The sequence below is a fragment of the Ceratosolen solmsi genome, unplaced genomic scaffold (genome assembly GCF_000503995.2).
Source record: "Ceratosolen solmsi marchali unplaced genomic scaffold, CerSol_1.0 scaffold47, whole genome shotgun sequence".
Taxonomy (NCBI): Eukaryota; Metazoa; Arthropoda; class Insecta; order Hymenoptera; family Agaonidae; genus Ceratosolen; species Ceratosolen solmsi.
This window is the reverse complement of record NW_011948419.1, coordinates 9127619-9143888: the sequence shown is the minus strand read 5'-3', so window position 1 is coordinate 9143888 and position 16270 is coordinate 9127619. Positions and strand designations below refer to the sequence as shown.

The 16270-nt window shown below is 35.0% G+C and overlaps 1 protein-coding gene across 1 annotated transcript in view; it reads left to right on the top strand.

Moving 5' to 3' along the window:
- Window positions 1-1269: 1269 nt before the first annotated feature.
- Window positions 1270-16270, top strand: part of LOC105360843 (serine protease snake-like) — a 39554-nt gene continuing 24553 nt past the window's right edge. Inside the window, exons 1-2 of the mRNA XM_011497842.1 lie at window positions 1270-1524; window positions 11578-11873. Coding sequence (XP_011496144.1) covers window positions 1351-1524; window positions 11578-11873 — 470 coding nt within the window. The 5' untranslated portion in view covers window positions 1270-1350. The remainder of the gene's footprint in view (window positions 1525-11577; window positions 11874-16270) is intronic.

Genomic DNA, 16270 nt, shown 5'->3' with positions numbered 1-16270 from the left:
TCTTTACTTTAGTTAACATTAAATTTAAAAAACATAATAGCAATATAAGAAGAATAGTAATTATAAAAAGAGTATATAAGAATATATATAAAAAAAAGTATTAATGATTTCTTTATGATTTATGATTTCTTTAATGATTTCTTTATGATTAAGAGTATATAAGAATATATATAAAAAAAAGTATTTATGATTTCTTTATGATTTATGATTTCTTTATGATTTATGATTCCTTTATGATATATGATTTCTTTATAATGAAGAGTATATAAGAATATATGATTTCTTTATGATTTATAATTTCTTTATGATTTATGATTTCTTTATGATTTATGATTTCTCTATAATTTATGATTTCTTTATGATTTATAATTTCTTTATGATTTATGATTTCTTTATGATTTATAATTTCTTTATGATTTATGATTTATTATTATTGGTGTAACAAGTATATATTTATTAATTAATTTAATATTTTTATTTTTAACAAAAATTTATGAAAATAAAAAATTTAAATCTTTTATACTAAATACAATTTAATGATAAGGGTTACACAATTATGTAAAATTTAAGTAGACTAAATATTTAGTAATTATAGTTATCATGTTGCTAATTATATATATTAAATATATTTAGTACGTGTCGGTGATAGGAATAGTTAAACGTGATGAAAAATTAAATACATATTAGAATTGATGAGTTTAAATATCCTTATGTAGAGTATACTGTAAAGATATATAATAATCTTTCTATAGTATGAAAATATAAGTTATATAAATAAAGTAATGTACATGATTTTCTACATATGTAGTATGCTATTTTTAAAAGAATTAATTGTATATTTTTACAAATAAAATAACACTTTTAATGAATAATAGTCATACAAATTTATTATACTAAACATTATAATTATTATTAAATAATATTATAATATTCATTTTTCTCTATATTAGTTTTTTTAACAACTAATATTTTATATTACATTAAAAATTAATTGATAATTTGTTTTTTTATTTATTTATACAGCAAACTTCTATTTTGTATTTGTCATTTATGCTTTAGAAAATGATTTTTTTATAAAGTTTTTAATTGATAATAATTAATATAATCAATTTTGTTATACTTTTTGAAAAAAATGTTAAAAATAAATGTATAAATTAAAATTTATATATGTTTTAAATGAAAAAAAATTTTTTATTAAAGAAACAATATTTACAGGCATTGTTTATTCATTAAGCATTAGAACAACTAGTAAAAAGTAATATTATCTCACTACTTATTAATTGATTAATGACACAGTATTTGTTTTTAAAGGCGATGCGCTTTCTGAAGGTAGCCCATGTATGATGGAGGATGGAGGTACAGGGAGATGCGTTGAATTACCGAAGTGTCCCATTAGAATCATGGAGGTACAACAAAGCAAACGCTTTTCTACATCCACGGGACGTTGTACTTTCAAAAATTTCATTGAAATTGTTTGTTGTCCAGAAAATATTAAGTCTTTCACTAAAAGACCTGCTGAAAAAGGTATATACTATTTTTTTATAAAACTTATATAAATAGAACTTTTTTTTTATTTCTGTATTTTTTATTGTATTAACTTTAAAAAAATACGTAACACCTGTCTGGGATCAGACTAAAAAACCTCCTTGTGATGGTGGGTGGAGGTGTTGCTGGCAAGTGGAAGGGGCAATGCAATTATTCAATACTGCCTTTAATGTTTATTGTCTTTCCTTTTATTAAATATAATAAATAGGGAGGAACGTAAGGAACGTCCGTTGTGCGTTGCTGTTTACGTAGGCGTGAGCCGGTATAGTTGTGGTAGTAAGGAACGTCCGTGGTGCATTGCTGCTTACGTAGGTGTGAATGCCGGTATAGTTTTGGTAGTAAGGAACTCCGTGGTGCGTTGCTGCTTACGTAAGCGTGAGAGCCGGTATAGGTGTGGCCTCACTATTAGTTCCTTAGACTGCTTGATGCTTGCGATGTCTGTCGTGGTAATGATTGTAGGTAGAATAGTGAGCCCGTCGTAGAGACTGCGTGATTAGTACTAGCAAGCGAGGATACACGTCAAGCGCTGCTTCTTAAATATTTTCGTACGAGCTTACGACGCTGGTAGTGCACCGGTGGCTGTTGCTATGCCAATCATTACCGTAACGTCACTAGAATCTAGCCTTGGAGAGTTCATCGGCCTCACTAGCCTAAACTATATTCTAATATTCGAGCGTTCTGCGTAGTAAGTTTCCAGGATTCGCAGAATTGTAGTCATAACGTGATGTACGGGTGTTTATACCTCTCCCACTTTTGTATTCTGTCTTTAACTGCCATCATCATTGATGATTAGAATTCGTGTCTTCGGTGGGAAGTAGCAGTACTGGTAGAATGTGGATTGGTCTTGTGATTGTGGTTGAGTCAACTTGGGCAAGAAGTGTGGAGATTTCCTTAAATGTCAATTATCCAATGGTATTCCTTATGTAACTTGGCGGAGCCTACCACTGCTTCCCATTTTTTCATGTGATGCGAAATGAATTCATATTCTTTTTAGGCTTGGATAATTCCTTGAGGGAGGATTCTCGGGTGATTGCGAGCAAGTTTCGAAGACGTGACAAATATCATGCTATCTGTGCCTGGTACATTTTGTTTCTGTCCCTTGTAGCCCTGAGTTATTCTTTCAATGCCCTTATCGCTGTGCTTCTGTTGAATACTTCCACGGGGGGTGACTTCGTGTTTTTTTTTGTAGAATTGCTGAGACGGCCTGAGTCTCAGTCATTGTAATGTGGTGAAAATTCATTCAAGATATGGTTGGAAAGGGTGGGCGCGTCTTCTTGTGGACTTCAGCGTAATCAATTTTATATTGTACAGTTAGCAATACAATTTACACTTATAGTTTTCTAACGGTTGATGGCGATGAGGATAGCGCGATAAATTAATTGCCGTTTTTTCTCACTGGGAGCCGCCCGCTATGCAGCGATTCTGCAGTTGAATCGGGTTTCCAGTCGTAATGCAACATATGTTCTCACCTCCAAGATTCATGCCATGTCTGCCATGCGCGATGAGTGGCACAGCCAGGGGAATCTTTCTCCCTAATCTTCCACTAGCTGCTTTAATGTCCTGATTGCAGTTAATGGAGCAGATCTTGTGCCTTGGCTACAGTAGTCAAATGATTGCCACTCTTTCATGGTTGTCGATCCAATGGATTCCTTGTAGGTCCTAGTTGTCCTCGTGAACTTGTATCTGCTCATGGCAATATCAGTGAGAGTGCGAGTCATCCTAGAAAAAGCATTATTTACATGTTTTAAAGAACTCCAATTCACTATTACAAGGTGTTCAAGAATGCGAGAATATTTTTTCTTTTTTGTCAGTGCAATAAAACATCTGGCAAGTAACATCGTAAAATTTGTATTTGGATTTCAAAACTTCGCTTGCTCAAAATTATCAAGCACTAGTGTCATTAAGCATCTGGAAAAGCAATACCATAAACACGGGAAAACCTATAGTTTAGACATCTGCATTTTCGTTCCGCTCGGTAACTACATCAAGCATTACTGCAAGCGGACCTTCCTTCCCCTTCCCGCTGTCAACAAGTTGCAATGCTGTCTCCAGATGTGTCAGCAGTGCCCCCCCCCTTTCCGCTGCCAACATGCTATCGCATGCGGCAGCAGCAACGAGAGATCTGCTCATCATGAAGACCCAGAGAAGACTAGGCCCTTAATTACCTTCGAAGCCAAAAGAGGCGCTGCCCTCGCACTATAAGAGAGGAGTCTCTGATTGGACAGAAAATAAGGGAAGGGGTTCAAATAAAATTCATGGTGAGCAAATGTATTTAAGGGGCGCAATTTTCAATACTTATTTACTCTCGATACTTATCACTCGTGATATTTAACTGTCTTGATATTTACTCTTGATAGTGTTCTTTAGTAGTACTACTCTTTTTTGAAGTGTCTCTCTTTTTTTGATATCTCTCGTTCAGTAATACTCTCTCAATATATTAAACCCTTGAGACATTTCATACTCAGTTAAATTTAGTGAAAGTCGATTTAACTCTATTGCGGGAAACGACTTACACTTCTTCAGATTGTCCATTAACACTGGTACTGGAACAGTAGTTACAAGCCCCGGAAGAACGACGACATAAGCCCGTATGTCCACTAACGCAGTTCAAGAAACCGTCGTTACATGCTCCAAGGGAGCGACGACAATCCGCCTATCAGAGTCCGAAGACGAGTCAACGATTAGTCTTTGTAAGTAGTATCTACTACAATAATTACATATATATTGAGATTCAGAGTATTACATGGACAAGCACTAAGGACGAGGAAGCTACTCTTAAAACGACAGTGCGGAATAAATTCTAGTACGCCTCGTCAAGTTTCGCGCCCGCCAGGGGCGTCTCATTTTTAGCAACCCTCACCTTAGTTCACGTTCGGAAGCTTATGAAAGTAAGCAAAACCCAGCGCAAGTGTCGACAATCCAGTTTCGCGCCACTTTGCGATATCTTTCAATCATAAAGCTGCATTCATAACCTCAACCACACACGTGCTCGTTCAAAAGGCGCTAGTGTCGAAACGAAACTTCGCGCCATTCGCCATTCGTATTCAACAATCAAGCTGCATAGATTACCAAACATTTGCCTCCGCAAACACATTAATTCAACACAAAAGGTAGTTCTACAATTAATAATAGTAATACTAGTCAACCTTGTCATCAATAAATAACAAAATATATCGCATATACTTTAGCCATATTTGCATTGTATTATTATAATATCCCTTCCACTTGTGACCTTTCATCGCTACCACACAACACCCGTGGTCTCTGAATTCGAGCCGGCCTTGATAAAACAAGTTGGAACGACAAGTTGCATTTTGTACATAAGTCATTAATTAGTTCTTAATAATGTTGACATACTTTGGAATTTTTTAATTTCTTTTAGAAATTTATCATTGTTTAAAAATAGTGTACCGGGCGAAAAGGGCCAAGTAACTAAGATTAGATGTGAGCTCCTGATGTTGATAGGAGGATTGCAGGCTAGTGGACAAGATAGTACATGTATTCAATAAAGAGCAGTTTTGTTATTTAGTTTGTTTTATTTATGATTGCACTAGTTGAATTATAATTAGTTTTATTTTTATAATTGATTTTTTTGGCTTTTCTTGATTTGTATGTTTATTGCCATTGAGCTATCACGTACGTCGCATACACAGGAAGAAGTTGATGCCTTGCTGGTCCTCTATATGTAACACGTGTAGATAGAGTAATACACACAGAAGAGCGAGGTCGTAAACCCCCGCGCTTCCTTGTATATGAGCACGTGGCGTCGCTTGAATTGCTTGTATTATGGTTTGCAGATAGCTTTACGTATCTGCAGATTGGCGTATAGCTTGATATAGTTATGTATTAATTTGGAATGGAACGTTACCTCATGAGTCTGCACGTTGTGTATAGCTATGTTTTGTCTTGTTCTCTGAGTTGCCTCGTATGGCTCCTTGTAATTTGATTATGTATACTGAGCGGACTAATATTCGTAGTTCTCGATTCCCCTTTTTTGTATTACACTGCTGCGAGTGTATGATTTGATTATCTAGTACTTGTGTTGATTAAGATAAGTGATTGTGCCATGCTGGCGTTGCCTTTTTTAAAGCCTTCTCTGGACCACGCGATGGTCGGTGAGGATTCCCTCTCTTTTGGTGTCGCCAATCAGAGCTGTCTTGTCGATCATGGCGTTGCCAATGAGATTTAGTCTTATTAGTGTGCCCAATCAGAATTCTTCTTTAGTTTATGGTAATTCTAATCACGGCGCCTTTCGAGTGGTGGGGTCTCCCACCAGTGAGTCTTTCCAAGATGAAGGCTCCAATGAGAGCGGGTCTTGCTCAACTCCCGTCCATGATGGGGGGTCTTGATGCCGCGCTTTTCCCTCTCCATCGTAGCATTGTTGCATGCATTTCTTATAATCATGCACGTTGCGATCGGTCAGTGTTGTGAAGGTTAGGTGTAGCATTGTTTTTGAGTGTATCATCTGGCTTGTGTTTTTCAGGCTAATTTTATGATTTGTGTACGCCAGATGTTTTATGATTTGTCGTCGATACATGCTTTATGGCGAGGCCGTGTCAAATGTCTCGTAGCATTAGTTTTATGACTTGTTTTGCTGGACACTTGGAGCCTTGTTCTCGCCATATGTGTTTATGAAGTTTATTTTCTTAAGATATTCGAAGTTTTGCTGAATTATTTAGATTTAGTTAATCCGAGGCACGTTTTTGAATATTATTACTCGCGTAGCCGAGAGTTGCCTTTTTCGGAACTCTTATCTCGATTTTTCCAGATGTTTAATGTGCTGGGAGTTTTCTTACATTCTTGAACAATCATCCAATAAGAATTTGAATGTGTTTTCTTAATCTACTATGATTAGCGAACACGCAGACAAAATCTTTATACAGTTAATAATAGACAAAGTTAATAATATGTTTTTAAGAATTTTTCTATTGTACGTACACAGAAATATTAAGAACATCACCAGCATTCAAAAATTGTATTTACTAATAAAATTTGAAATCATAATAATTGAACACATTCATGTTTTTATGATTTGAATCAATTAGCGATTAAAGCTATTACTCAATACTTACTCAAAACATATTAAAAAATGAAAATATATCCCTGTTATAATACATTTATTCAAAATTATTATTTGCAATAGTATGGATAAAAATATTTTGTATTAGCTTCTTATTATCAAGTCACAAATATTTTCTCACTCTAAAAAAGTATGTCTACATTTTATGATGTTAATTACACAATTGAAATTGCATTTTTGTATGTAAATTAAATACTCCTTGAAAAATATATTTTTAAATACTACGCTATACATTTCTATGAAAATTATTTTTATAGCTTGCCATCAATATGAAAATATTACTTATCTGAATGATGAAAAAGTAAAACCTAATATCTTTGGTGGTATAACTGCCATAGCTGGAGAATTTCCATATATGGTAGCGTTAGGATACCTTGTGGATGACAAAAATCGTTTTCTTATAAAATACAATTGTGGCGGTACATTAATTTCTAATCAATACATTTTAAGTGCAGCTCATTGTGTTAACAATATAAATAATTTCGTACCTGTTCAGGTAAGTTTACTTTATTATTTTGCTCTAACTTAATTAGTTATTAATTAAATTTTTTTTTATAAATTTAATTAACAGATATTAAATATATATATATATATATATATATATATATATATATATATATATATATATAAGAATCCTAAATCTTTCGTCACAAGATAAATATTATATTTGCGAAAAATTTACTGCCTAATCAAATTAATTGAAATTGTTGATTGAAGCTGAGTTACAGCAAAACTAATTAAGCCATTATTAAATATTATTCTATAAATTCATAGGTTTTATATTTAGAAAAATTTATTTTAGAAAGGTATGTATATTTAATAATAATATTAGTAAACAATTTTTAACTTACTTTGTTGATGTAAATATTTGTTGAAAATTTAATTATATAAATTAAATGTTTAAGAAGTTGTAAAAATTTTTAAAAATCTATACAAATATATAAATATTCGTTGAAAATAATATTCAAACTAAATCTTTAAATAAAAAGTTTGTAAACTATTTAACAGAAATGTTATATTTAATCAAAATTTTATAAAAATAACAAAAATTGATAAAAGAAATTATTATATAGTTTTAATAAATACCCAAATTTTATAAGATTTTCCGAATTTTATTTCTAGCGTTAAATAATGTGATATTTCATATTTTTTAAATAAATAAAAATATTGAAATAATTATAATGAAAATTCCAAAAATGTATTTTTAAGATACGAAATTTAATTAAATAATACTTTATATTAACTTAAAGGATAATTTTTTTTGGCAATTTTACAATAAAGGTGCAAGCTTTTAAACTAAATTCATTCAAATGTACAAAATTTTAATATAAAGATTAACCGGTATTCAAAAAATATTTAATAATGGTATTTTAATCATAAAAAATATTAATAAATATTTTTAAATCAATGGAAATAGAGACCTAAAATAATTTACTTCATGTCATAAATTTATACTTGAATATATAAGATAATATATTAAAATTTTATATTTTTCATAAATTTTTTGTTCCTAAAATTAATTTAAAATCAAATTATTTAAATATTTAAGTTAATGTTCAGGATTGAAGCACCCAGAAATTAAAATTTATTGCTTTATTCAATATATGTTTAATATGATTCCATTAAATTTAAATTGATGATAATGCGTAATATTTGAAGTAGTCGCTACGAAAATTCGCGATGTATTTAAAGCCTTATACTGTATCCGCATAGCGACAAAGGAAGATTCTCGAAGCTACTAAAGCTTGATTTCTGAGATTTTCACAGAATTTCCAAGAATTGCAAACTCTAAATGTACGAAATTATATATAAGAAGCAACAGACGATGAAGAAAATCAGTTCTGTTGAGTAAGTCAAGTGAAATTAGTGCCAGTTATACCAGTGAAAGTGGAACTCGTCTAAGTGAATCCGTGTAAGGTATACTTATTTGTTTACATTATTTATTACCTATAGCTGGCTAGCTATCGGTGCGCCCTCCGCAACTTGATTCTAGTCAGACCGCATTGAGGGTGACGACATAGTCTGGCATCACCAGCAAGCTATTTATCATCGTTCGTTGTTATTACGGCTCAGCGCCACCATTATCGGTAAGGCCTCTGCAACTATTGTCAGACCGATGAAGAGGGCCGATACTGTATAGTAGCCATAGCCATACTATAATTACTGTTACGTTTCGCTAGTACATTAAAGCGCCGACAGATAGAGATTAGCTCCCATAATTCCTGTTACGTTTCGCTAGTACATTAAAGCGCCGAAAGATACTGTGACGTTTCGCTGGTACAATAAAGCGCCGACAGTTACTGTTATGTTTCGCTGGTACAATAAAGCAAGTACAAAAAGACAGTACAAAAAGATTAGTCTCTCCGTGAACTCCAGCACGACGTTCCACAGTTTATTGCCAACTGTTAGAATCACGACAAGTTCAACAATTCTCACAACAATCGGTAACAACAACTACCAATGTAACATAACCTTAAATAAAAGTCATTAAAACCAATTGTGTTTACACTGAATTAATGCATGAACCTCTCACTCGTCCCCCCTTCTCCGCCATTAAACCAGTAATACGGTCTAGTCCAACCAACTTGGTCTTCGGACCATTCTAGCGGCTGGAATTCCAAATAGTTAAGAATATTTTTATTTATATAAATAGTTTTAAAGAATAAATTTTTATATTTTCTTCTACAAAAATAACGTAGTACTAAAGTATTTATTTCTCTGAACGCCACAAATTGAGACAATAATTAGTAATAATAATTATTAATAATAATAATAATTAATATTAATTAATAAATATTAATAATAGCAATATAAATAATAAAGATAATTATTATAATAATTTATTTAAATTTGATAAGCTTAGATTTTAACTACATGTATCTTAAATAAATATTTTATCTTTTATTTTAGATTCACTTAAAGATATACACAAATTTTTTCACTTTAATTAAATATTTTAAAAAGAAATTTATTTTTAGTAAGATAATTTATGAATATTATTAATTAAATCTTTTCTAAAAATCTTCAAATTTAAGTAATTAATTTTTTTACAATATTCTTAAGAGTAATTTACTTATTGTTTGAGATCAGACTAAAGCTTCCCTGAGGTGTTGAAGGGAGGCTTGCTGGCAAGTGGAATGGACAATAATTCAATACGGCCTTTTGTATGAATTGAATTTCCTTTATTAAATATAATATAATAAATAGTCAGTGATCTATTGAAGCGAATTAGAGGTAGGATGCAATGAGTAGGCGAGAGTTTCTTTGGGTGATCAGTAACTAGTCTTGTTCGTGTATTCGTGGTAGTGCGCGTGATTCAATTCTTGCTTGTAATTCGTAGTGATGGAATGAGATGTGCTGATAATGAGTCTTGACGCCGCCGGTTGCCGCTGCCGATAAGCTGGAGCGACTTGTGGGATGCTGTGAGAGGGGAACGTTGGTGTGTCGTCATTCTTTAGGAAGAGGTCTTGGCGCCGCCGGCTGCCGCTGCCGATAAGCTGGAGCGGCCTCGGAGGCGCGTTGATCGGGGAGCGATACTGTGATGTCACTCTTTTTGGTCAATGATGCCGTTATCTTGATATGCTGCACACTTGGTTCGTGTGTTGATGATCCGTAAGAACGCGTGTAATAGCGTAGCTTACGCGTGTTGAAGTCGATCTCGGTTGAATTGATAGTATGCAAGAACGCGTGTAATAACGTAACTTGCGTGTGTTGGAGTCGATCTCGATTGAATTGATAGTATGCAAGAACGCGTGTAATAACGTAACTTGCGTGTGTTGGAGTCGATCTCGATTGAATTGATAGTATGCAAGAACGCGTGTAATAACGTAACTTGCGTGTGTTGGAGTCGATCTCGATTGAATTGATAGTATGCAAGAACGCGTGTAATAACGTAACTTGCGTGTGTTGGAGTCGATCTCGATTGAATTGATAGTATGCAAGAACGCGTGTAATAACGTAACTTGCGTGTGTTGGAGTCGATCTCGATTGAATTGATAGTATGCAAGAACGCGTGTAATAACGTAACTTGCGTGTGTTGGAGTCGATCTCGATTGAATTGATAGTATGCAAGAACGCGTGTAATAACGTAACTTGCGTGTGTTGGAGTCGATCTCGATTGAATTGATAGTATGCAAGAACGCGTGTAATAACGTAACTTGCGTGTTTTGGAGTCGATCTCGATAGAATTGATAGTATACAAGAACGCGTGTAATAACGTAGCTTGCGTGTGTTTGTTATCTTGGTATGCTGCTTACTTGGTTTGTGTATTGATGATCCGTAGGAATGCGTGTACTGGCGTAGTTTTCGTGTTGATGGTTGGCCCGTGCGGTGGTGGTGAGCCGAATGCGAATATTTTACGAGTTGGTTGGAGATAATTCTGTGAAACTGATATTGACTTGTGGAACGGTGATCCGATCTTGATGACTGCTTGATTGAACTAGTAAGAGGACGAGAGCGTCAAGCGCGTCTCCTTAAATATTATCGTACAGGCTTACGATTCCAGTGAATTCTAGATTGCTCTTGTCATGCCGGTGACGTCACTAAAAACTAGCCTTGGAGAGTTCGTCGGCCCTTGTTAGTCGGAATTGTAATGAAAATTTGACTATTTGAGTATTGAAGTTTCCCGATTTCGGAGAATTGTGTTTACGACTTGGCGCGCAATGTTTTGACCGAAGCAGGTGTCGTTACGTATCCCACTTTATTTACCGCGTGAATGCTGCAATCCGTAACACTTATTTTCTTAAAAAAAAAATAAATTTTTTTAATGCACAATTTTAATTTGATCTTATTTTTTTATTCAATATCGATGGTTTTAAGAAAAATTGTATATTATTACATTACAATAATTATAAATATGCGTTTACTATTGTACTTCATAGTGGTATACAAATATACTTGTTGTTGTATTATAATTTCTAAATAGATTTTATATTTATAATTAATTGCAATAGGTAAAACTAGGTACTGTTCATTTGAATGATAATGCACAATATGTGCAACATATCGCAATTGATAAAATAATTTCTCATCCTAAATATAAAAGAAGTATGAACTATTACGATATTGCAATTCTAAAGTTAAAGAGGCCTATAAATATTTCGAAAAATATTATGCCAATCTGTCTTCAAACTAAGCCAATTCCAAATCTACAACAATTAGTGAATATGTCTTTAATTGTTACTGGCTGGGGTGCAACAAGCTTTGAAGATGAGGGATCTGAAATATTAAAAAAGACTCCTAGTTTACAGTAAGTATTTTATAAATATGTTCTATGTATTTATATAAAAATATACAAACCATTATACATTGATAATTCTTTATATAATTATTTATAAGACTAAAATTTTTATTTTATATTTTTATTTGAATTTTATATTTATTATTTTATGATATACAAATTTTATTTATTCTTTGTTATGATGAACAATACAACATATTTTAGTCTATATAGTAAATTATTCATTATTCATTACTCGTTAGGAAATGGATTTGTTATTAGAAACATTTATTATAGGAAGTTACTATGTATTATTCATATAATGTAAATATTATTTATCAAAAATTGTGCACATTTATTTTAACTGAAGTATGATTAGCAAAAATAAATAATTTGGAATGAAGATTAAATATTACATATTAAAACAAATATTTATGTCTAAAAATATATACTGTTGTGTATATTCAACTAATTTACTATTTATCTTTTTTTGAACAATATCTCTAATATGCATACACTTTGAATAAATTCTATTTATGTCTTATTTACCAAAATATTATATTGGTATATGTTACGGATTACAGCAATTTTACGCGGTAAACAAAGTGGGAGAGGTAAAGACACATGTGCTTAGTTAAAAACATTTGCTCACCGAGTTATAAACACAATTCAGCGAAATCGGGAAACCTCACTACTCAAATTAATTGAATATTACATTACAATTCCGACTAACAAGGGCCGACGAACTCTCCAAGGGTCGACTCTAGTGACGTCACTCTAACAAGTAGTATGACAAGAATGATTCAGAATTCACCGGAATTGCAAGCCTGTACTAGGATATTTCAGGAGACGCGCTTGACGCTCTCACTCACTTACTTGTTGAATCAAGCATTCATCAAGATCAGATCGCCGCCCTACAGATTGAACCCAGCTCAACGTACGCCAAGCTAGTTTCGGCCACCTATCACTGCACAGATCGATTCCAGCCCAACGGAAGCCAAGCTCACTCGGCCCACCAACGCTGCAGAGATCGACTCCAGTTCAACGGAATCCAAGCTCACCCGGCGTACCAACGCTACTACAGAGATCGATCTCAACACACGTAAGCCACGCTATTACACACGTTCTTACGTACCATCATTGCAACTAAGATCGACTACACACACGTAAGCTACGCTTTTACACACGTTCTTACGGATCACTAATACACGGCTCCCATCAATTAAGTAAGCAGTAATACTAATACGTGGTATACGGTACGAGGAATCCTCCCACCCGTCAAGCAGTGATGTGACACGGATATCCTCCGTCCATTAGACTGCTACAGCGTGCATCTCGCTAGCGGTAACGGCAAATCCACGCTGCCTCCTTATCAGTGACGTCACACAGGCGCCCCCCACTCAGGCCGCTACAGCTCTTCTCGGCAGCGGCAAAGGCGGCATCATCGCTGCCCCTTACCAGTGACGTCACACAGCCCCCCCTCAGGCCGCTACAGCTCTTCTCGGCAGCAGCAAAGGCGGCACCATCGCTGCCCCTTATCAGCGCGAGTCTCGCACCACCATTAATATAGAAATATAAATTCAATTACCATAATTTCTAATAGCATATTATAAAAAGAAAAAAAAAGAAACAGTCTAAAAATGATTGATTTATGTTATGGAAACAAATTACGAGAAACTTTATTTACTTAAAAGTGTAACGCAAAAATATAATAATTAATTTGTTTTATTGTAATATTGATCATTATATAAAATATGATATGGTTAAGAATACAAATTGAAGCAAAATGAACAATCATTGAAAATGTTTTATTGAACTTTTTTCTTTTTTTTTCTTTTTGGTCCTTCGAGCCGGATAAGTGAAAATCAGTGCATACATCCAATACTACCAGTCATAAGGATAATAATACAGTAAGCAGATCATGGAGTATGAGAGAGATTCTTCACTACTGTAAGTAAAACATTACTGCTCTATAATATCAACATGTCTACTCATGACAAGAAGGAAATCAAGGAGTCAGTAAGTGCTACAACGCGCAGCATCACCAGGGAACAGTTAACTGGCGAACAAATTCTGACGGCCCAATCTCAATGGACCCGAATCAAGACGATGCGAGCACTAACTGACAACCTGAATGCAGCCAAGGCAACAATAAGCCTTCCAGAAACATTAGCAGTAAAACACGCAATTGATGAAATACACAACACATTCATGACGGAACATAAATTCATTACAAGTAGCTTACAATCGTCAGGCGCATCACACGAGTATTTCACAAAGCACGCCATGATGGAAGAGTGCATCTGCCACACCACAGCCACGGCATTGATCATGAAACTATGTCACGAATTGTGTTGCACGACACAACCAATCAAAACCTTACTGAAGAGGATAAGCAATAGTCTCAGCGCGGCTACAGCGTTGATCATGAAACTGTGCCACGAATTGGGTGACACGACACTACCAATTGAAACCTCACTAAAGAGGATAAGCAATAGTCTCAACACATGGAGCACAAACTCCAACATGTATTAGATACCATCTATGGAAGACACCATGGATGAATCAATCACATAAGACATTCGCAATGGAATATAACTCGAATGAAACCATCTGGCCAGCGACAGGTGTCAATCACGAGTACTGTACAAAGGGCGCAGTGGAAGAAGAGCGTACATCATATGCTACTGTAGTAGCGAATGTCAGAAAGCCGTGTCGAGAATTAAGCGAATCGACACAAACAAGCAAAATTACCAAGCCTGAAGAGAAGGCACAAACAAGTAAATCCATGAGAAATGGTTGATCTTCCCGACATAACTATTCCAAGATCCTTAAAGGACATGGAGGCATCAACACAACACGATATCCCAACTGCAGGAAACTCCATTACAGTGAACGTAGCCTTAACTCACGTCAACGACAAAACAGAAATGACATGGGAACGATCACTGGCGAGCACCACTACATACCCAAGTCTCGCGCAACTGAACTCATTTACACTAGTTCAAGTAGCCACAGTAGACAACTTTACTGAAATAAGAAAACAACAAGCTCAATCTCAATCACACACATCCGTTAAGAAATTCGTAAGAATATGTCAGCGATGAACGGCGAACGAAAAAGGAAAAACGAAAAGCATTGGAATCACAATGAATCGCACTCCCTACGTATCTACTGCAATAATAATCACAAATTATGGATGTGAGACCGTTTAAAAAAACTCACCATTAATGAACGAAAGCTGAAGAATATATCAGCGATCAACGGCGAACGAAAAAGGAGGAAAGCATTGGAATCACAATCAATCTCACTCCCTACGTATCTACTGCAACAAAAATCACAAATTATATATATCCAAAAACGCCATCCTCATCATCACACACCGGACAACTAGACCGGAAACCAAAATCTAAGCCCAAGAGCAACATCTCTACCCCAGAACAATATGTCTACGGATAGATGAACAACTAAATAATTATAAATCCCGCAAAACAAACATCGAATTGAGATACTCAAGGGTTGGGACAACAAACACATTGTTGAAATTAACTCAGATGATGAGACCCACTTAGGAGCAAGAACAATCAACACTAATACATATAAACCATTCTCCTCGCAAGAAAATACTAATTAAGTAAGTAGAAAATGTAACAATGGCAAGGAGACAAGGAATCCAATCGCCATACAAACAAGCTCGACCCCGTACGCCGAACAAAAATTCGTAAGATTGTGCCAGTCATCCGCCACACACGAATCACCAGGCCAAACTAGAAAGGTCGCCAACAGACAATTGCAATGCATTCATTGCAAGGAACAGCATCCAATTTGGAAATGTAGTCAATTCAAGTAGCTTAGCCACGCACAGAAACTGGCTGTGATCAAGGAGAGAAGGCGATGCCTTAACTGCCTGGGCAACCATTTGCTACAACCATGGCCAGTCAAGAGTGGATGCCACTTATGCACCCAACAAAAGCTCGTAAGATTGTGCCAGTCATTCACCACACACGAATCACCAGGCCAAACTAGAAAGGTCAACGACAGACAATTGCAATGCATTCATCGCAAGGAACGGCACCCAATTTCGAGATGTAGTCAATTCAAGCAGCTTATCCACGCACAGAAACTGGCTGTGATCAAGGAGAGAAGGCGATGCCTTAACTGCCTGGGCAACCATTTGCCACAACCATGCCCAGTCAAGAGAGGGTGCCACTTATGCAACCAAACGACAACGTCCAATCACTACACACCACATGACTAGACACGAAGCACAACAGTGCAATCGAGCACCAGCAACCAATAACATTGGTAGCTACTGCGGTAGCCAAGGTAATCGTACAATCAACCATACATCAAGCCCGGCTGCTCATAGACACTGGTTCTGAAATCACAATCATCACGGAAAGGTTGGGGCGACTATTTCACGTGAC